Source organism: Geotrypetes seraphini, chromosome 14, assembly GCF_902459505.1.
Source record: "Geotrypetes seraphini chromosome 14, aGeoSer1.1, whole genome shotgun sequence".
NCBI lineage: Eukaryota > Metazoa > Chordata > Amphibia > Gymnophiona > Dermophiidae > Geotrypetes > Geotrypetes seraphini.
Window position 1 is genome coordinate 46,714,077 of NC_047097.1, and position 23,531 is coordinate 46,737,607.

General features: G+C 44.5%; 1 protein-coding gene across 2 annotated transcripts in view; it reads right to left on the reverse strand.

The window, feature by feature from the left end:
* Window positions 1-23,531, reverse strand: part of LOC117348471 (tetratricopeptide repeat protein 24-like) — a 55,011-nt gene that overhangs the window by 9,857 nt on the left and 21,623 nt on the right. For both annotated transcript variants that reach the window (XM_033920664.1, XM_033920665.1), the window contains exons 2-5: window positions 18,821-19,502; window positions 14,730-14,945; window positions 13,391-13,519; window positions 3,839-3,960 (exon numbers count right to left, since the gene is read on the reverse strand). In XM_033920664.1, coding sequence (XP_033776555.1) covers window positions 3,839-3,960; window positions 13,391-13,519; window positions 14,730-14,945; window positions 18,821-19,484 — 1,131 coding nt within the window. In that variant the 5' untranslated portion in view covers window positions 19,485-19,502. The remainder of the gene's footprint in view (window positions 1-3,838; window positions 3,961-13,390; window positions 13,520-14,729; window positions 14,946-18,820; window positions 19,503-23,531) is intronic.

A 23,531-nucleotide genomic window follows, 5' to 3' on the forward strand; every position in this document is an offset into this window, starting at 1 on the left:
TATGGAGACCTAATGAAAAAAGGTTGCACTGAGGGTCTTGCATGGGTTTGTTTGTTGTATTTTTAGACTGGTGGAGAGGTTGGTGTATATCAGGAGCTTGCTTATACTTGGGGGTGGGAGATTCTGTATGAGTAGGATTTAAGTGTCATGAGGGCAGATGATTGGAAGGTCTGGTGCCACCAGGAGAGTGTTTTGCTGCCGCAGGATTGCACTGCTAAGATTGGATGCATTGATATGGGGGAGGAGGGGGAGAGGGCAGGGTGGGGGAAGCTGTCATTGAGATAGGGGAGAGTGTGGCACAGTGGATAAAGCTAAAGCCTCAGCACCCTGAGGTTATGGGTTCAAACCCACACTGCTCCTTGTGACCCTGGGCACATGAGATAAATTGTGAGCCCACCAGGACAGATAGAGAAAAATACTTGAGTACCTCAATAAATTCATATAAACCATTCTCAGCTCCCTTGGGAGAAGAGTATAGAAAATTGAACAAATAAATAAATAATTGGGCTGGCTGCCAATGCCAGGTTTTTGGCCCTTAGTAGAGGAAACAGTGATTTTAGAAAACTGCTTTCACATCTACAGTCTACAGCAGGGGTGCTCACACCTTTTGGGCTTGCGAGCTACTTTTAAAATGACCAAGTAAAAATGATCTACCACAAAAAAAATGTTAATTATCATTCATATTCCAGGGTTTTTTCAAAGAGGTCAAGGCAGATGATTCTATGCAACCATACAACCATACAAAAATAGACAATATACCTCCTCCCTTTTTACTAAACCACGATAGCAGTTTTTAGCAAAGGGAGCTGCGCTGAATGCCCCATGCTACTCTTGATGCTCATAGGCTCCCTGCGCTAAAAACCACTATTGCGGTTTAGTAAAAGGGAGCCATAGTGCAAAATATAGACAGCAGATATAAATTCTCAAAACGGACACATTTTGATAACTAAATTGAAAATAAAATCATTTTTCCTACTTTTGTTGTCTGGTGATTTCATGAGTCTCTGGTTGCACTTTCTTCTTCTGACTCTGCATCCAATATTTCTTCCCTTCTTTCAGCCTCCTGTATGCTTCCTCTCCTCCAGACCTCATTCTCTCCCCCAACTTTTTCTTTCTTTCTCCCTGACCCCTTTTTTCTTTCTGTCTCCCTGCCTTCCTTTCTTTCTTTCTTTCTCTCTCACTCCATGCCCCCTTTCTTTCTGTCTCCCTGTTCCCCCTTTCTTTGTCTCCCTGCCCCCTCTTCTTTCTGTCTCCCTGCCTGCCCCCTTTCTTTCTTTCTTCCTGCCCTCCCCCAAGCCACTAGGTTTGCCACCGCTGCCATCGGGGAACAGGCCCCAAAGCCACCGCCGCCCCAAGCTCTCCCTGCAGAAGCGTCGTGCTGACCAGCATTCTGCTCCCCGATGTCAATTCTGACATCAGAGAGGAAGTTCCGGGTCAGCCAGGCAGCGATTGGCTGGCCCAGAACTTCCTTTCTGACGTCAGAATTGACGTCGGGGAGAGGAATGCTGGTCAGTCCGATGCTTCTGCAGGGAGAGTTTGGGGCGGCTGTGGGGGACATCGAGAAGAGGAAGGCTGATCGGCCCAGTAGATCGGGATGGCAACACGAGTCTATCACGGAGCCTGGATGGGCTCCGCGATCGACTTGTGTTGCCTTCCCGATCTACCGGTCAATCGCGATGACGAATTGGGCACCACTGGTATTGGGGAAAATGCCTCAGAAGCTGCAGGGCAATCAATGCTCTGGAGCTATGAAGGGGAGCCTAAATAGCTCCCCTCCAACATTCTATCATAGGCAAAAAGCCTCCCGTTAAAGTGACACAACCTTAAGATAGATAAATATAATTATAATTTAAAAAAATGCAGGCATCACTTAGCTTAAACTTCAGCATCAGCATGAAAACTTCATGGCAAGATGCAAGCATTAAAAGACTGTCCTCACAAAAATAGCCGACGAAGGCCAACGCATTATGCCCAACTCACCGTTCATTTCTTATGTTCATCAATGGATTAGATACATTGACGACATTTTTTTCTTTTTCCCCAATAAGTGAATATATATTTAATTGAATTGATTACACAGAACAAAATAAGGGTTTGAGTTAATATGAGCTTTTTTCCAGCGTTCATACTGGAGATTATAGAACTGTTATTTTGAATATTCTTTTGGGATGCTACTGAAAATCTATCAGTTAAATAAAGTGGGGCTAGACCAGTGGTCTCAAACTTGCGGACCGGAGGCCACATGCGACCCACCAGGTACTATTTTGAGGCCCATGGTATGTTTATCATAATCACAAAAGTAAAATAAAACAGTTTCTTGATCATATGTCTCTTTAGCTATAAATTACAATATTAAACTAAACTAAACTAAACCTTGGGTTTATATACCGCACCATCTCCACGAATGCGGAGCTCGGCACGGTTTACAGGAAGAAGGATGAGAGAGGAACTACAGTGGAGAGATTAAAGAGTTAGGTTTAAAGGGGAAGGTGAGAGGCCTAAGAGGGGGGAAGTGTTACAGTTTTGAGAATAGCCAGGTTTTTAGGTGTTTGCGGAAGAGTTGGAGGGAGCTTGAGGTTCGGAGTGGGGAGGTGAGGTTATTCCAGATCTCAGTGATTCTAAAGGGGAGGGATGACCCAAGTTTGCCTGCATGGGAAATACCTTTTATGGAAGGGAAGGATAGTTTAAAAATTTGGGAGGATCTGGAGGAAGTAGGGATTGGGGAGTTCCAGGATAGAGGGATAACGGCAGGAAGGATGCCATGTAGGATCTTGTAGGCCAGACACGCACATTTGAAGTGGATCCTGGGGATTACTGGGAGCCAATGGAGCTTAGACAGGAGTGGTGAGACGCGATCAAATTTGCTTTTCGCGAAAACAAGCTTAGCCAAAAAAAAAGACTTAGCCAAAAGGAAAGATTTATAAACTATAAAGTTTTACCTCATGCAAAATTGTCATCCTCTATAATAAAATCCTAAGCGCGCATGCGCACTTAGGACGGGGTGTTTCCTGACAGTGTGCTGTGTCGAATTCCATTTTCAAACACGGAGGCAGGAAACACGCCGGTTACTCCCCCCTCTCGCCCTCACTCACCGCCAGAGAAACCTCCATAGGTGTCGGAACGGGAGAGGGGGGCACAGGCACCCCTACCAGCATCTACTTCTCCCCCTCGCCTGCTCACCCGCCTGCTGCATTTAACTTCAAAGAAAAGCACTGTGCCATGCTGCTGCTGGCCTCTCCATCTTCTCTCCACTGTGGCCTGCCTTCTGACAATTTCCTGTTTCCACTAAGGCTGGCCACAGTGGACAGAAGACGCCGAGGCCAGCAACAGTGCGGTGCAACGCTTTTCTTTGAAGTTAAACATTGGGTGGGGTGGGTGGAACAGTTTTGAACTGGTTTTGCTTCTTCCTGATGAAAAGATGGGAGAAGGGGGCTGGGGGGGTAAAAATGGGTTTGGAGCTGGGGCTGAAAATAGGGGACATGTGAGGGAAGGAAGCTTTACTAGCACCCATTAATGTAACGGGTTTAAACACTAGTTTCTGAGGCCCTCCATGTACCTACAAATCCAAAATGTGGCCCTGCAAAGGGTTTGAGTTTGAGACCACTGGGCTAGACCATAGGCAACTTTATAACATAAGCAACCCAGTTTGAAACACAATTTTAAATTATACTTTCCTTATGGATAGACTGAGTCATAAGGAACATAGAATAAAAAGTTGCGATTGAGATAGGACTTAGAAAGATACTGTCATTTTTTTTCTATGTTCTGCAGCAAAAGCTTTTTTTCTCTATCTTTTATGTACAATGTAAAGCAAATACATTGAACAAACAGAAAGTACCTTTGACTTTCCAAATAAACTCAGTGCTTGTTTGTAGTACGATATGGCCTGATCCTTGTTGCCAAGACTAAAATGGGTGGCACCCAATCCTTCACAAGCTTGCCACTGTCCATGGATTTCACCTGGGAATAGAATAACTACTTTAATCAGTAAAATCACGGAGAGCAGAAAATACCACCTTCATTAGACCTGCATTCAAAGATAATTCCTTTCTAAAATCTATGCTCTATGGCTGCAATTCAAAGTGTAAGGTTTTGTGATCCCATTTTAGGATTCACAATCACAGTTTGGATTAGAGATCATATTTCATGATGTACTGGGACAGGTACTATTTAACTTATTTATGAATGATCTGGAAATTGGAACTACGAGTGAAGTGATTAAATTTGCAGAGTATAATAATAATAATCTTTATTTTTATCTTCATTTTATATACCACAATACCACAAATAGTTCAAAGCAGTTTACAATAAAAAGAGACTGCATACAGACAGTGATATTACAACCAGCAATACATCAACAAGGGTATGAAATCAGACAAATTTATCAAAAAGATAAATTTTAACTGATTTTCTAAAGGGTTTGTAAGAAAATGCATTTAAGATAAACTCGCTTAGTTAAAATGCATGCAGACTGTGAAAAACTGCAAGAAGATCCTAGGAAATTGGAAGACTGGGCATCCAAATGGCAAATGAAATTTAATGTGGACAAATGCAGAGAGATACACATTGGGAAGAATAATCCAGATCACAAACTTACTACATTTCTTTGAGGGAATAAACAGCCAGATAGACAAAGGGGAACCCATAGACATAATTTACCTCGACTTCCAAAAAGCTTTCGACAAGGTACCCCACGAACGGCTGCTTAGGAAGCTGTGGAACCACGGAGTGGAGGGGGATGTATACCGATGGATTAAACACTGGTTGGCGGGCAGAAAACAGAGGGTTGGAGTGAAGGGCCAATACTCAGACTGGCAACGGGTCACGAGCGGAGTTCCGCAGGGGTCGGTGTTGGGACCGCTCCTGTTCAATATATTTATAGACGATCTGGAGACAGGGACGAAATGTGAGGTTATCAAATTTGCAGATGACACCAAACTCTGCAGCAGGGTTAGAACCACGGAAGACTGTGAAAACCTGCAAAGGGACCTAACGAAGCTGGAAGAGTGGGCCAAAAAGTGGCAGATGCGTTTTAATATAGAGAAATGCAAGGTCATGCATGTTGGGAAAAAGAACCCGATGTTCAGCTATACAATGGGGGGAACATTGCTAGATGTGAGTACCCTTGAAAGAGACCTGGGTGTGCTGGTGGATACAACAATGAAAGCATCAGCACAATGCGCGACAGCCTCAAAGAAAGCAAACAGAATGCTGGGTATCATCAAGAAGGGTATCACGACCAGGACAAAGGAAGTCATCATGCCACTGTACCGTGCAATGGTGCGCCCGCATTTGGAGTACTGTGTCCAGTATTGGTCGCCGTACCTCAAGAAGGACATAGCATTGCTTGAGGGGGTCCAGAGAAGAGCGACGAAAATGGTAAGAGGTATGGAAAACCTTTCATATGCCGACAGGCTAGAACAGCTGGGGCTGTTCTCCCTGGAAAAGAGGAGACTTAGAGGAGACATGATAAAAACTTTCAAGATCCTGAAAGGCATAGATAAGGTAGACAGGGACAGATTCTTCAGACTGTGGGGAACAACAAGTACAAGGGGGCACTCGGAGAAACTGAAAGGGGATAGGTTTAGAACCAATGCCAGGAAGTTCTTCTTCACCCAGAGAGTGGTGGACACATGGAACGCACTCCCGGAGGTAGTGGTGGGGCAGAAGACACTACAGGGATTCAAAGAAGGTTTGGATAAATTCTTGAAGGAAAAGGGGATTGAGGGATACAGATAGAAGTAAGGATAGGTTTTTTTAGGGCAGGGAACACTTGACAGGTCATGGACCTGATGGGCCGCCGCGGGTGCGGACCGCTGGGTGCGATGGACCTCTGGTCTGATCCCGGTGGAGGCAACTTCTTATGTTCTTATAGCTAAGGTCCATCTTGGGGGTTAGCACTCAAGAAAAAGATCTGAGTGTCATCATGGAGAGTGTGGTGCAGTGGTTAAAACGACAGTCTCCGCAAGCTGAGGTTGTGGGTTCAAACCCCACACGGCAAATTGTGATCCTGGGCAAGTTACTTAATCCCTCCATTTCCCCAGGTGCATTAGATAGATTGTGAGCCCGCCAGGACAAATGCTTAAGTACCTGAATGAATTCAGGTAAACCATTCTGAGCTCACCTGGGAGAACGGTATAGAAAATTGAATAAATAAGCATGCTGAAACCTTCTACGTAATGTGCAGCGGTGACCAAGAAAGCAAACGAGTTCCTAGGAATGATTAGAAAAGGGATGGTAAACAAGACTAAGGGGTCCTTTTATCAAGCCGCGTTAGTGGGGTTAGCGTGTTGGACATTTCAACACGCACTCACTCCCGCGGCCTGCTAAAAACTAATGCCTGCTCAATGCAGGCATTAGCAGCTAGCACGGCAGGCGGTTTAATGTGTGGTATTACACGCGTTAAACCCCTACCACAGCTTGATAAAAGGACCCCTAAGAATGTTATAATGCCTCTGTATTGCTCAATGGCGCATCCTCACCTTGAATATAGTGTTCAGTACTGGTCTCCTTATCTCAAAAAAGATATAGCGGCACTAGAAAAAGTTCACAGAAGAGCAACCAAGGGGATGGATCTCGTCTCATGTGAGGAAAGACTAAAAAGGTTAGGGCTCTTCAGCTTGGAAAAGAGACAGCTAAGTCTACAAAATCCTGAATGGTGTAGAATGGGTACAAGTGGATTGATTTTGTTTACTGTATCAAGGTTTACAAAGACTAGGGGACACTTGATTAAGTTACAGAGTAATACAGAATAAAACCAATAGAAGGAAATCTTTTTTTTCACTCAGCGAATAGTTAAGCTCTGGAGTGCATTGCCAGAGCATGTGGTTTTAAAAAAGGTTTTGAAAAAGATTTGCACAAGTTCCTGGAGGAAAAGTCCATAAACTACTGTTGAGACAGACATGGGGGAAGCCATTGTTGCCCTGGATCGGTGGCATGGAATGCTGCTTCTATATGGGATTTTGCCAGGTACTTATGATTTGGCTTGGCCTCTGTCAAGACATGATACTGGGCTAGCATAGAACAATAAAGCCATTGTGACATCGCTGATGACAGTAACATAGTAACTTAGTAAATGACAGCAGATAAAGACCTGAATGGTCCATCCAGTCTGCTTCTTAGGCAGTGGCGTACCTAGGGTATGTGGCACCCAGGGCCCATCATTTTTTGACACCCCCCATGTAAAAAAATATTTTTTGTAATGACCATGAAACGGAATAAATGGTCATAATAAAATTTTCTTTTATTGAACCTCATATATGTAACCATTATTCCAAACATAACATAACATAACATAAATTATGTCTGAATTGTCATGACATCAGAAGTACATATGGAATAGTTGCAGGTGATGCTTGGGACAGTTCTGACTGTGTTAGTTCGGTTTTATGTGTTTTTTGAATAGAAGGGTTTTTATTTCTTTTTTGAAGGTTTTGTAGTCTGTGGTCGAGGTCAATAGGTTGCAGAGTTGGTGGTCGAGTGTTGTAGCTCGAATGGCTAGGAGGTTGTCGAACAGTATTTTTTTTTCTTTTGACGTTTTTGGTTGGAGGGTGTGTGAATAGTGCGTGAGTTCTCCTATGTCTGGTTGAGGTGGATTGAATTATTTACCCCCCCCCCCCCATTCCACACACATTAATTCTCTTCCATTTTTGTTCCCATTCTAAAAAACACTGATAAGTTCCCAGAAAAAAAAATACATTAAAATAAGAAGTGAAAACAAAGGCCCCTACAGATGAGAACATAACAAGAATAGCCTAACTGGGTCAGACCAATGGTCCATCATGCCCAGTAGCCCATTCTCATGGTAGCCAATCCAGGTCACTAGTACCTGGTGAAAACCCAAAGAGTAGCAACATTCCATGCTACCGATCCAGGGCAAGCAGACACTTCCCCCATGTCTTAATAACAGATTATGGACTTTTTCTCCAGGAATTTGTCCAAATCTTTCTTAAAACCAGCTACGCTATCTGCTTTTATCATAACTTCTGGTCACTTCATTTTTAAGCTTAGATCTTTCCTTCCAAACAGAGACCTTGCTAGATGTCAAATACAGCACAAGGTAACTTCACAAGGACTTAGCTGTGCAGGAAATGTGAATCTCCTCAAACACCCACCATATAGTACAAAAATGTGCAAAGGTCTGGTTTTTTCTTTCGATCACTACATAGCCTTATGCCATACAAGCAGTGCTGTTACAAACATATTCTGAAGGTCAATGCTATGGTTAACAAAGTTTCCTTCCTTGGACCAGAAGGAGATACTGACTAGAGAATGACACGGTGAAAAAATTGGTCCCCGTCACCGCCCCGTCCCCGTCTCACCATCCCCGTCACCGCCCCGTCCCCGTCTCACCATCCCCGTCACCGCCCCGTCCCCGTCTCACCATCCTCTTCACCGCCCCGTCACCGCCACTGCCACCCCATTCACCGCCCCGTCACCGCCACTGCAATCCCATTCACTTTTCTTTATTTACGTATAAAGGAAACATTCTTTAAAACTTTAAAACTTAGTTAAATATTAGTTAATAACTATACAAAAACAAAACACGCAGAGAAAAAATTAATTAATATAAATTCCCTGACTTCCCTGCACTGTCCCCCCTTGAAGGTCTGCCAACCCCCCTCCCCCCAACGACCGCCCCCCCCCCAGCTTCAAAATGATGCCTGAAGTTACCTTGGGGGTTCTGAGCACTATTAATTTTAATTTATTACAGCACTCCAGAAATATTTTTCTAATTGTTTTAACTTGGAAAAGCGAACCAGGATTGTCTTAATGAAAGGCTTATGTTCTGCACTGCAGTCCTCCTGCCCTCGACGCAAACCCCCCTCCCCCCAACGACCGCCCCCCCCAGCCGACCCGCGACCCCCCTGGCGACCCCCCCGACCCCCCCACCCCCCTTCCCCGTACCTTTGGTAGTTGGCCGGACAGACGGGAGCCAAAACCGCCTGTCCGGCAGGCAGCCAACGAAGGAATGAGGCCGGATTGGCCCATCCATCCTAAAGCTCCGCCTACTGGTGGGGCCTAAGGCGCGTGGGCCAATCAGAATAGGCCCTGGAGCCTTAGGTCCCACCTGGGGGCGCGGCCTAAGGCACATGGTCGGGTTGGGCCCATGTGCCTCAGGCCGCGCCCCCAGGTGGGACCTAAGGCTCCAGGGCCTATTCTGATTGGCCCACGCGCCTTAGGCCCCACCAGTAGGCGGAGCTTTAGGATGGATGGGCCAATCCGGCCTCATTCCTTCGTTGGCTGCCTGCCGGACAGGCGGGTTTGGCTCCCGTCTGTCCGGCCAACTACCAAAGGTACGGGGAAGGGGGGTGGGGGGGTCGTGGGGGTCGCCAGGGGGGTCGCGGGTCGGCTGGGGGGGCGGTCGGAGGTTCTTGGGGGGGGGCGGTCGTTGGGGGGGAGGGGGGTTTGCGTCGAGGGCAGGAGGGCCTGGGATCCCTCCTGCCCGTAATGTAGTGCGGGGTGGGGTTAGGGGGTCGCCGTGGCCAGGAGGGTTTGGGCTCCCTTCTGGCCCGATATTGTCGGGAAGTCGGCGGTCCTTCGGGTGGGGGTGCGAGTGGTCCTGCCGGGGGGGGATGTATCGGACGTCGGGGAGTCGGCCGGGCAAGAGGGCTTGGGCTCCCTCTTGCTCCGATCGCGGGTGCGGGTGGGAGCACGTGCGAGCGGTCGTTCGGGGTGGGGGTGCGAGCGGTCCTGCTGGGAGGGTGAATCGGGCGTCGGGCGGTAAATAGCGGTTCCTAGAAGGGGGTACATTGGCCCGCGGGGACAAACCTGTTCACCGTTTCCGCGGTCGGTGAATGGCCTTGTCCCCGTCACCGCAGCGACTGCTAGTTTTCTTCCCCGTTTTCGGCGGTGACCCGCGGCTTAAATGCGGTGGCCGCGGGTAAACCGTCACCGTGTCATTCTCTAATACTGACAAACCACTGGAAGAGATTCCAAAACAACTATCCAGGAACAACACCCAAAGACCCACTGTGTGTGAACCAGTTGAGTGGAGTGGACTAACTGGGGGGTGGAAATGGGCCCGGAGTTTGCTCAGCAGAATTTCCCAGACCACCTCTTCCTCTCAACACATTGACACCTGCCACCACCACCACCACCACTAGGAACACCTCACCGGGTAGGCCAGCAATGCTTATAAACTTTATAAAACACATTATTATATTTTCTTATAAAGCACATATTTTAACTGAACTCTCTGACATCCTCAGCCTTTCCATTCACAAAAATAGAAGGAAGAAAAGTTCCCATTTCCTGCTGTCTCATGTCCCCGGCCTATACAATATTTTTCTTCTGCAGACACTTTAAAAATCTGACCAAATCCTCGTTTCACTTGCATTATAAAGTACTGAGGATGCCATCTCTCCCCAATCCCAGGTCCTAAAGTCTAAGACAGTAGCGCAAACTAGTGCTGCCCAATTCATGAAAAAAAAATACAATTCGATTCAGTCTATTGAATTGGGTTTTCGATTCGATTTTCCTGCCCAATTGGGTGTCTTTTTTAAACATCCTGGTGGATTTATTTTATAGCTTTTTCACCCCCCCCCCCTTTATTTTATTTACACCACACTGGCGCTGTGGTGTAAATAAAATAAAAAAACAAAAGGACTTTTCCTCTCTCTGTTAAATCCTCACGTTTGCGGTCTAACACCAGTTCTGGCAGGATACACATTTGAAATCTGACATATTGTAATCACAAAACAGAAAATAAAATTAGTTTTTCTACCTTTTGTTGTCTGGTTATTTTTCAAATCTTGTTGGTCCATGGCTCTGGTTGTCTTCTGATAACTTGCTTGCCAGGGTCTCCTTCTCTCTTCTTTCTGCATGCTAAACATCCATCTGCCATCTCTGTCCTCCCCTTCCGTTTCCCTTCCCTCCCCCGGATGTCTGTCATCTTTCCTTTTTCTCGTCTCCTTCCACAGATCCACCTTTTCTTAACTACCCTTTCATCCAGCATCTCTCCCTCTTCCCCATCCACCCCAGGGTCCACCATCTCTCCCTTTCTTTTCCCAACTACCCTCCTATCCAGTATCTCTATCCTCCCCTCCAAACCATCCCTTGTGTCCAACTTCTCTCCCTTTCTGTTCCTTCCCTCCCTAAAACCCATGGTCCATCATCTCTCTCCCTCTCCTCTATTTTCAGACCCATTATTTCTTCCCATCCAAAGTCCAGCATATGCACGTCTCTTTGAACCCTCCCTCCCCTCCCCTGAATGCCTGTTCCCCCCTTAAAGGTCTGCATCCCCCTAGAAGGCCTGCTCAACCCCCTGAAGGCCTGTCTCCCCCCTGAAGGCCTGCTGCCCCCCCCGAAGGACCGCTCGCCCCCCCACCTCGAAGGACCGCTCGCCCCCCCCCACCTCGAAGGACCGCTCATCCCCCTGGCCTCCCCAACACCATTTACCTAGAAAAGCAGCCTGTAGCAAGATCGCGATGCCAGCTATCTTTGCTGCTTCGGCGCAGTTTCCTCCGCCATGGTCCCGCCCCTCCTCTGACACCAGATGGGAGACCCGCATGTCGGGGGGAACCGGACACCAGGGGGGGTCCGGACCGGGAGCACCCCCTCAGGGCTTGCACCCGGGGCGGTCCTCCCCCCCCCCCCCCACCCCTCTTGGTACACCACTGCTCTTAGGCTTTTGTAGAATGAGGCATTATGACATTGCAATCTCAGCTTTGGAATGCTGCTACTATTTGGGGTTTTGCCAGGTACTTGTGATTTGGATTGGCCTCCATGAAGACAGGATACTGGGCTAGATGGACCATTGGTCTGACCCAGTAAGGCTATTCTTATGTGAATATGTGAAGGGCAAATTGTACAGACAGTCAGATCAATTGCTCTAATGTTGAGTTTAGGGGATTTTTATTTTGAAAAACAGCACCAATTTCTTTCTTTGGCCAGTACTTATGGCAGAACGACGGTGTTTGGTTTGACAGATCGGGAATTGTTACAGCCCTTGGACTGCTGCAGGAACCAAAAACAGAAGGACATTGATATGACTGTATAAAATAAAAAAAATCTCCACAAATCTTAACCTCTGGTAATAATTTAGCCATTCAGATAATAAGAAACAAAATTAGTAACTGTGATGGTGATCTTTGAACCTCACAAACAATGTAGCAAAATGGCTGACTGACTGGGAAAGTAGGATCCCAGCGGTCCTGTTTAACGGCCAACCAACATTTCGGAAAAAAGCTCAAAGGGTTGATGGCACTTTTGCTTTAAGTTGACTACTACAGTATAATCTCGTTATAATGGACTCGTTTATAACGGAACCTCACCTATAGTGGACGCGGTCCATGGGTCCCGGCCGTGCGCCTTTATAAACATGCAGAAAATCATCGCATGTAGCGGACTCGCATATAACGGACTTTCGGATATAACGGACAACCAGTTTGGTCCCCAGAGCCGCTTAATGCTTTAGTTTTGTTCGGCTATAACGGACATGCAGGATCCGCGTACAAGGCTCGTGGTGTGCCGGTGATATAGTATCAAAATGCAGCCCAGAAGAAAATGACAGAGTATTTTTCTTTCCAGTTCAGTATGACATAATGCTTTAGAACAGTGGTCTCAAACTTGCGGCCCGGGGGCCACATGCGGCCCGCCAGGTACTATTTTGAGGCCCTTGGTATATTTATCATAATCACAAAATAAAACAGTTTCTTGATCAAATGTCTCTTTAAATATAAATGACAATATTATTATTAAGACTTAGCCAAAAGGAAAGATTTATAAACTATTAGTTTTACCTCATGCAAAATTGTCATTTCTGTAATAAGACATTAACTATTTTTTCTGAGGCCCTCCAAGTACCTACAAATCCAAAATGTGGCCCTGCAAAGGGTTTGAGTTTGAGACCACTGCTTTAGAACATTTTTTAGTGTTCTGGTTTTGCAATTATTTCGTGCCATACCAATGTTTTGCTGAGTTTTGTTATTGATGTTGCTGATATGCTTGTGCAGTTACTGGTCATTGATTGTATGTTATTTCAAGATGACCTAAATAAAGTTTAAAAAAAATGCAACTCTGGATATAACGGATTCTGGATATAACGAACTGTTTTTCCAGGTCCCTTGAAGTCCGTTATAACGGGATTATACTGTACAAAAACATTTCTAATGGAATAGAACTGTGGTTCTTAAACCTGTCCTGGGGACTCCCAGCCAGTCAGGTTTTAAATACAAAAAGTCACTGAAAAAGCTGAATGAAGAATTTCAAAGGAATGAATGCTGTAAATTTGGATTGCTTGGATTAACATCAGGCACATAGCCAAACTTTCTAAACTCGTCACTATGTCACATTGCAGAATAATCATACAGTATATTTCAGGATAATAGTGTTGTAAGTAGAGGTTCATAGGTAAATTTCTGCTTTTGCCAGTGGCCAACGTCCTTACCTACATCTGAAAATGCACAAAGTGCCTGCTGGTAGTAAAATTCGGCCATGTTGTAGTTTTTTAGCTGGCTGTAGGCAAAGGCTAAGTTACACAGACATTGTCCCTGGGCGTGTCTTTCTTCTAAAGCCCCTAAAATAACAAAACAAAAAATATGTAATTGTCTGAAATAATAGCATCTTTTGGTTAAAAAAAAACCCCAGAATTCTTGAACCACGACTTTACTTTCACATTTATTATGACTTGATATACCGCTTTTCATTTCCAAAGCGGTATACAGCATTACAATGTTAAAAGTTAAAACCGGTAGATTTGAGGCAGTTACAAACACATAAACATAGCTAGACAAACCTAATAAACAACTACATCTGATACAAAAGGGAATAGGGGAGGGCTATGACATAAAAAGGAGGTGGGGAAGGAAAGGACAAAAGGGCGTACTACAGAGATTAAGTCTAGGGTCTCATAGGCTTCTTTAAAGAGAAAAGTTTTGAGCATTGATTTGAATTTGGAAAAATTGGATTCTCGCCTCAGCGTAAGTGGCAGTGCAATCCACAATGTATGTAATGGGTCAGTTATTAAAGGGTGGATAGTTAGTGATTTTAACAGAAACAGCTCCTGGCAGGAAAAAAATCACCACTGTGGGGCTATCCACTTATATTCAGCAATTTGAGGCTGGCCTGGAGGCGGAGTCAGTACTCAACTGCCTAAGTTAAGTGGTCACATCGAACAGGGTTGCCAGATTTTCCATCTGGTAAAAGAGGATGCGTGGCCCCCCCAGCCCCGCCCCACCCAAACCCCGTCTCTTCGGGCCAGGGCTGGAGTGCATCTGCCCTGGCCCTGATGTCACCAGCTTTTCAAAACCCGGACAAAGTGTCGGGTTTTGAAAAGCCCTAAGGCCATCTGCTAACCCTAAACATAGTCCCATCTTTATGCAGCATTACTAAGGCAATTGAATGCTGTATATTACACTTAACCATATACGAGATACACAGCTGCATAAACCTGGATATTTAATGCCCGTGCCTGGACATGGCCCAGCATTGACTATCCTAGCTGTTTATGCAGCTGAGGTGTGGTCTTTTACCAGAGTTTTAGTCATAGAAAAAGCCCACACTAGGGGTCCTCTTGCAAAGCCGCAGGAGCGATTCCTGCGCAGCAAATACAATGCACCCCATTCAGTTTCTCTGGGCTGCAGTGCACTTGCCACCCTGGGACTCACTCCTGCAGTTTTGTAAAAGGGGGCCCTAAGTAATTTATTGAGTCACTCAGATGTTATCAAGGGCTAGCAGCTGCTGCAGTCTCTTAGCTGGAATTCATTGCTGTGATTTTCGTATCTTACCATACATATCAGCTGCCTCTGCATGGCATCTTAGTGAGGTCTCATACTGGCCCAGGGCATTGTCAACGGCTCCCAGATTCTGGAGTAGCACAGCCATCTTGCGTATGGAAAAGCTTGTCCCTTTGCAGGTATCCAGGCTCTCCGCAAAACACTGCCTAGCCTGATCAAAGCACTTCATTTCAGCATAATGCAGCCCAATGTGATTGTAGAGCTTTCCTGCTCAAGACAGCAAAATGCTCTGTACATTAGTGAAAAACATCACATAATTCATTAGACAGTTATTCATTCTATAATATGCTGACTGCACTCTATGAAATTCAGAAGGATACCATATTGCAAATTGCGTCCTGTGCATACCAGTGTGCCTCCTGAGATTTCTGGTGGGCCGCGACACACTGGCGAGGAGGAGAGTCGTCCACGCCGGCTGCCTGCCTACAGGATGTGCCTCTCGCGGCGAGAGAGGCACGTCCTTTAGGAAGTCAGCCGGCGCAGATGACTCTCTTCCTGGCCAGCGTCTCTCCTCCTCTCCCTGCACCTCCTGGATTGCTCCACCAATATGTTGCAGCCAGATGGGCCTCCACGCACTTCTGGGCATCCTCTGGCCATGGCAGTGGATTTAGTGTGCCACCAGTAGGAAAGTTTGCGAGACACTGCCATAGAGTGTTATACCTTTAATTTTGGTTTCCAGGGAAATGTGAACATCTGGATCCATTTTTACTTAAAAAAGACTGATACCAGGGCTCTTATTTTCGAAGCACATGGACATCTCAAAATGCCCAAATGGACATCCATGTGCTGGAAACATCCAAATCCTGATCTTACAAAGACAGGACATGGCAATAACATGGCAAATAGCAGGGGGGGGGGGTGTTTTGGGCATATTTTGGGTGAGAGTAGGGAGGACCCCAAATCAGGATATCCAATAGTAATAACCAAATGGAAAGAAGCGTTCAAGTCTAAACAAAAAAAAGAGGGCATCCTCAGACCTGTTTCATTCACATCTAGGCAGGGGTTCTCGACCCAGTCCCTGGGACACACTCAGTCAGCCAGGTTTTCAAGATATCCAAAGTGAATATGCATAAGATAAGGGGATTGGGACTTTGTATATTGCCTTTTTGTAGTTTTTACAACCACACTCAAAGCATTTTACATACAGGTACTTCAAGCATTTTACTGGAAATTCAGTGCTGGTGCCGTATCCGGCCACTGTGGCGTTGAATTTCTGGTCTATTTTGGGCTGGCTGAGACCTAGCCAACTATGCCAAAATTCAGCTGCTAGCCGGCTAAGTCTCAATGGCCATAGAACTACCGCCCTTTTAGATGGTTGTCTTTGGCCACCAAACTTAGCCGGAAGCCGCTAAATATTGGTGGTGACTGTATGTCATGTGACTGGTCAACGGCCAATCTAAAGACCAGGATATTCAGCATGAGATAGCCAACTATCCTCTGCTGAATATTGCCAGATGTGCTATTGAGATGGCTGGCAGCTGTTCCTGGCCATTTAAATAGTGCCGAATGTCAGGCCCATTGTGAATAACCTGAAAATCTGACTAGCTGAGTGTGTCACGAGGACTGGGTTGAGAGCCCCCTGCATCTAAGGTACAAAAAGGTGCTCTGATTGAGCAGCTGGCCACTGGAGCTATTAAGGCATGGCACCTCCTTAATCCCCTAGTGCAGTGTGTTGCAAACTTTTTACACTGCAGTGCACTAATCTTGGGGCTGTGGCTGGAGGGCACCCGGACATGACGCGAGGACGTTGACGCAATGACATCAAGTGTATACATAATGTCATCACGTTGATGTCTGCCGCATGCGCGGATGTCCTTCAGCCACAGCCCTGAGCCTCCTATTACCTATTGAGATAGACATCCATTTTGGACGTTATGAGCTGGACGTCTCTATTCTTACTTGGAGGTCCTTTCAAAAATGCCCCTCTATATCTATAATGAGATATTCTAATGTTTTCAGTTTTCCTTATAGTGCTATGTTATTTATATTGCTGTATTTGTAGCTTATTAGAGAAAAGGAAAGGCCATTAAAGGATGCTACATTTTTTGCAATAAACTATAGAGCAGATGTAAATAAATGTTAGTTCATAAAGGGCCTGATTTCCAAAATGGAATCCCAGTTTAGGCAGTAGGCGTCCTACCGCTGTCTGATAGACCTATCGGGATGTGCGTTTTATTTTTTAAAAAATCGATGCGGCAAACAATACCTACAATGTAGGCATCTGACTTACACCTATGGAAGTGCCTTGGCATGCCTGCAGATGCATGGCTTACCCCGGAAGTGGCAATTTGGCCGCATTACGGGGGGGGGGGGGGGTGCTGAAAGTTCTCAGCCCAACCAAGAAGAGAATGATGTGGCTACGGTTTAATCAATGATCTGAAACAATGTCAAAGCAGAGAATTTTGTTTTTGCAGATTGGCACTTAACGAAATAAGATCACGCTCTTTTCAGTTACAGTGGCAAAATAATGCTCAGAATTTAGGAAGTTGTTTGGTTGGGCTGAGAACTAAGTTTTCAGCACCCTCCCGTATATAAACAACACCTAAGACAGGTGCTGAGGAACGCGGTGAATAGCACCTGCCAATCTTCAGTTAGGCTATTTATAGAATCACATTTAGTGGTGCCTAAAGTGGACTTAAGCACTGGTAGACCACTGAACCTTAGGCCCCCCATATTTATGCCAGGATTTTCTTGGCCTAAATATCATTGTATAAATCAACTTTAGGGGCCTACATGCACAACACACCCAAGATCCACCCACAATCTGACCCTAACCATGCCTACTTTTTGGTAGACAGCTACCAAGTTAGATGCCCACCATCCAATTAATTTAAAATTTTACCAATTCTGAGCTACTAATTGCTTATTTTTGGTGCTGATTAAGCTCTTTAAATAATTGAGTTAGGCGCCTAGATCGGCTAGGTGAACATCTAACATAAGAATAGCCTTACTGGGTCCAATGGTCCATCAAGCCCAATAGCCAGTCCTCACGGTTGCAAATCCAGGTCCCTAGTAGCCGGCCAAAGCCCAAAGAGAAGCAACATTCCTTGCTACCGATCCAGGGCAAGCAGAGGCTTCCCCCATGTCTTAATAACAGACTATGCATCGATCTAGGCGCCTAACTAGATGTCTTTTATAGAATCAGGGCCTTTCTGCTTGGGAAATTTGAGCAGATACACTTAAGTAGATTCAGTGTAGATTGCACTGAATTAGGTTGTATTTTCTCCAGATTCACGGATAAAGCCTTGATAAATTTTTGCAGTGAATTCTGAGAAAATCCCAAAATTCTATTGTGCTGATATGCTCCTGGATTGTTTCTAACCTTAAATTTTGCACTCATCTCAACTTCTTGAATGAAAATAGATTTTTAGCAGTTTACAAGTGGAAGATGTAGTAAAACGAAAAGCAAGTTCAATGGTTTGTTCTGAATCTAGGACATCATAAAAAATAAGTAGTAGTTTCACAAGGGGAAAACATCAATCAACGGGTGTTTCTAGAAGAAAATGACAAGAGTTTGATCTCTGTTACAGAACAATTCAGAAAGAAAGAACTACGAGGGGCTGCTGAAATGTGCTCAGTCCAACCAAGAAGAGAATGATGTGGAGCCACGAAACTTACAAGTTTTTTCACACTTTTCTTGACACTTTTCATCTCAATGATATGAAATGAAATAAAAAGTGTCAAGAAAAGTGTGGAATAACTTGTAAGTTTCATGGCTCCACATCATTCTCTTCTTGGCTAGGCTGAGAAATTTTCAGCAGCTCCTCGTATTGTGATGTCATAATGCCTCATTCCACCAATGCCTAAGAGCCAACATCACTGGTGATGTCACAATGGCTTGGTTTTCCTATACTTGTGCCCATTTACTAGAAAGCCTTTGCCTCACTGAAACAAAACATGTCAAGAAAAGTATGGAATAACTTATGTTTCATGACTCCGCATCATTCTCTTCTTGCTTGGGCTGAGAACTTTTCAGTGGCCTCTCGTAGGCGCATGCATTTATGGTAAAAGAGGTGATTTACAAGCAATTATACGTATTTAGTGAGGTTTTCATAGCTTGATCGAAGATGGTGTCGACTCACCCAGCAGTGATTTATCTGTGACTCCAGTACATATCTGTACACAAGTATTTAAAGTCGAGAGCACTTCCAGTTTCGAGAACTTCTGACTCTGTATCATATAGTTAGCTGCCTCTCTCACGGCCATTGCTGCATCTTCAGTCTTCTTCAGTTTCTGATACGATTGCCCTGCTAGTCTAAAAGTGTGTACAGCTGAGGGAAGATTTCCTATAGCCACAAAGCAGTAGCTAAGTTTTATCAGAGCATCTGCAATGTTGCTTATATCACTGATTTCATATGACTTAATTGCTTTTTCATAGAATTTCATAGCCTTCAAAGGCTCCTTCATTTCATCATAAGCAGCTGCAATATTAAAGTATAAGCTGGCATCTTTCTCCTCCAATCCCTCTGCTTTAGACCTGATCAGACATTTCAGTCCCTTTTGGGGTTTCCCTGCAGATATGTAGGCAGCACCCAAGTTAAATAAGCATGCGTTCTGGGTTTGTTTCTGTGCTAGTTTACAGGAGAGTAAAAAAGCTTTTTTGAACATACTTAAAGCTTGGGAAACATCATCATTGTTGAAAGACTGAGCTGCAGATTTAGAAAGACTTTGGATTTCAGTCTGGAGGAGCGATTCTTGGTTGATAGAATGGTCCTTAACTGAAGAAGATACCATAGTAGAAGCCATTTATAAATGGAGGGCTAACTGTGGATAAAAAATAATTATGGTTAATATAATATTTTATATTCTGTGCATTCTACCCTCTTCTGATGCTGCTCATATGTCTATTGTATCCTTTATAACAATGGTCCTTAAATCCAGTCCTCGAGGTCCACAACCCAGCCTGGTTTTCTAGGATTTCCACAATGAATACATAGAAGATCTATTTGCATGCAATGGAAGCAGTGAATGCAAATAGATTTCACACATATTCATTGAGGAAATCCTGAAACCAGGCTGGATTGAGGACTTTGAGGACAGGATTTAGGGAGCTCTGCTTTAGAGCTTTATACTGTCTCTGTTTCTTTAAAATTTGCAATTCTTCCTAATGTGGCATCTAGGTGACCACTCGTTCTTAGGTGTGTTTTATATGTTTTGAGGTATTTGACTGCCTCTATTACGTATCTTTGTCTCTCCTCTCCTACAGAGTTGTGCTACTCAACCCTGTTGTGGTTTTGTAAGATCATCACAATGAATATGAATATTTGGACTGTGCTGCCTCATCTTTTTGTATTCAATTAATATATATTTTTTTATTGTGTACTCCTTATCTCATCCTGATACTTTGTGGCTTTCTCCACTTTTTGTGTTTCTGGGTTAAGTCTGGAACATTATCACTTCCCTTTTTTTTTTTTTTTTGCTGGTTGTGCCTATAGATAGGTCTACTTGTAGTTTTGCTGATGCTACATAAACCCTTTCTTTCATTAATGATGTAGGATCAACCTATACAGAAATAAATTATGATTTTGTTAGATACACACTGGGATTTTTGAAAGTGTAGGCTCAAAGTGCAGCACATACAGTGTGGCTACTGATGGAGGCAAAGTGGCTCCCATTGCCACGCCTTGTGTTTGTAAAAAAATAATCTCCAGAAAACCAAGAGTAATTTTTAGTGATCACTAACTCTGCCAACTGAATCAAAAAAAGGGGTAGTGATGTATGATGATCTATAATTTTTAACACTTTGGGCTCCTTTTAAGCTGCCGTGCATGCTAGACCTTAACACCAGCACTGAGTTGGCGTTAATTCTAGCCGTGTAGCCCGGGTTTAGCGCACGCTAAAATCCTGCAGCTTAGTAAAAGGAGCCCTTTATGTTGAGGTAGAGCGAGTCAGCATCGAGTGTCACCAACAAAGCTGTCTCTGACACATTATTTAGTTGCTCTAAGATACGTCTAAGAGATGAATCTTTTATATATGAATCCACTTTGACTGTTTCACAATGGTTTATAAACATACCTATCCCCCTTTACAAAGGATCTAGAATCAGAAAAGAATAGTAAATATTGAAGATCTAAAGCCAGTACTGGGCAGACTTGCACAGTCTGTGTCTGTATATGGCCATTTGGTGGAGGATGGGCTGGGGAGGGCTTCAATGGCTGGGAGAGTGTAGATGGGCTGGAGTGAGCTTTGACGGAGACTTCAGTAGTTGGAACCTAAGAACAGTGGGCAGAGCTTTGGATTCTTGCCCAGAAATAGCTAAGAAGAAAAAATCAGAATGAATCAGGTTGGGCAGACTAGATGGCCCATTCGGGTCGTTATCTGCCGTCATCTACTATGTTACTATGTAACCCATTACTGTATTTGCCAAAAACTGGCAGTCTTCCAGTCCTGTTTCCAGTGAATGCCTGTTATGCATTTATGCTGGCTTTTACAAAGCCATGGTAGAGGTTTCGACCGTGTGCCGGTGAGGTAAATGCTCCTATGAACATTGGAGCATTTACCTTGTTGGCCCGTGATAGAAATCTCTACTGCAGCTTTGTCAATCATACATCATTCACTCATAAATTGTTACATTGTTACATTTCCTTAAAATATTTGGAGTTACGCTAGATCACTAACTCTTGATGAGCATATCGACTCACTAGTCAAAAAATGCTTCTTCGTGCTGTGGAAGCTTCGCACTATTAAAAAATATTTCGATTTAACATCTTTCAGATTATTGGTACAGTTTTTGATATCGAGTATCCCTGACTATTGTAATAGAATTTATTTGGGATTTTACAAGAGAATTTTCCAAAAGGCTAAGGGGCTTATAATCAAAACAAAAAAACATCTAAAAAGTGGCCTAAATGGGTACTTGGATGATTAAAAAAGCCTGATTGTCCAAGTACCCATAACCAAGCTGGTTTTGGATGTATCTAAAACCAGCTTAGGCCTTTCCCCTGCCTCTAAACGCATAGAGCGAAAAGAGGCATTTTTAGAGGAGGGGAAAGGGTAGGAGGTGGGCTGACCTACACTTAGTCGTACAGCATGTATAACCAAACATTTAGGCAGGTTGCCTAGTCGGCACTTATAAGTTTTGATTTAGACCAAGTCAAAACAGATATAAGTGCCAAAAAAGGGGCCGCTGAGCAGCAGCTCAGCGGCCCCAGCAACATCCTACTATATACTGCAACTATCGCAGCAGGAGAGATGGCTCATCTCTCCTGCCATGATGGTGATTGCCTACCCCCTGAACCGCAGTACTTCGGGTGAGGATCACGGTGTCAGCATAGCTATCGCTAGCATTCAGCATTTTCAGTTGGCATTACTTATGTCAGCAAAGGCCTATGGGAAATTATATAAATCTGACTCTGGCATGTGAATGCAGATAGACCCTGAGGGCAGGGAGACTGTTTTAAGTAGCCCTGATTGAATCATGATTAGCTAAAAGGTGTTAATGTGTTAATGTCTGATTAAGAGGGTGCTTAGGACAATGGGTCCAGGTGCACAGATAACTAAAGTTAATCAGAAACTATTGTCAGAGGCATACTGGAAATTACATTTGACCATAACCTATTCTTCGGCTGTCTAGCACAAGTTTACTAAGGAGGGGAAGATTTAACTTCTATTGAAGCTCAATAGTTTTCTATATTCTGAATAAGATTCCAAGCTATAAAAGCCTCCTCTCTGCAACACACAAAAATCTATCTATCTATCTCTTGGCTCTTGGCTCTCTTGTTCTTTCTTTCTTTCTTTCTCTCTCTCTCTGGCTCTCCCTAGAACTTCAGACTCTCTGTCTCTTTGTCTCTGAACTATGTAAGGCAGGGAAACTGCTTTGCTTTCTACTTAATTGTAATGCTTAATTCTTGTAATGCCTTTTGTGGGGGCCACTAACAAACCTTACACATGGCAGGGCATCTCCCCTGCTATGATCCTCACCCCGAAGTGCTGTGGTTCGGGGGTGGGCGATCGCTATCGCGGCAGGAGAGATGAGCCCTCTTGCCCCGATGACCCCCCCAACAACAATTAGGGCAGGAGGGAGCCCAAGCCCTCCTGCCCCAGTGCCCCCCCCACCCAACAATGATCGGGGCAGGAGGGAGCCCAAGCCCTCCTGCCCGAGTGACCCCCCCGACTCGATCCGGGCAGGAGGGAGCCCAAGCCATCCTGCCCCAGCGAAACCCCCTACCCCCCTACTAAGAAACGGGCAGGAGGGATCCCAGGCCCCCTTGTATTGAAAATAAGGTGGTGTAGCAAGATTGAAATAAACATTGCATCTTTTCAAATTATTATCTTTTTTTTTTTTTTTTTTAATAAAGTTTTATTTTGAAATAGAAATACAGTACAAGATAAAAGATACAATACTCTGGGAACAAATACAACCAGAAACCAAAAACCAAAACACAAGATGAAAGAGTCTACTGCATTGTGTCTGCATGGAGGCAAATGGACCCAACCAAGAAACCAGGCAATAACCCCCCAATGCCCCCCCACCTCCCCCCCCAAGCACTCCAGTGTCAAAAATTAAAGAGGGCACTTTGGGCGCCATGGGACAATTCTTGACATCCAAATATTCATACTTTATCAAGGTAAATAATTCATTTTTCCACATGGTAAGGGTAGGCACCTCTGATTTTCTCAAATTATTTAACATTGTCTGTTCAACTAATTTCCATCACTTTACCAATAAGTAAGGCTGTAAAAATTCAAGTTTTCATCATTTTCTTAAATTAACAACATGAGGGGTTGCTGAAAAGTTCTCAGCCCAACCAACCAGCTTCCTAAATTCTGAGCATTATTTTGCCATTGTAACTG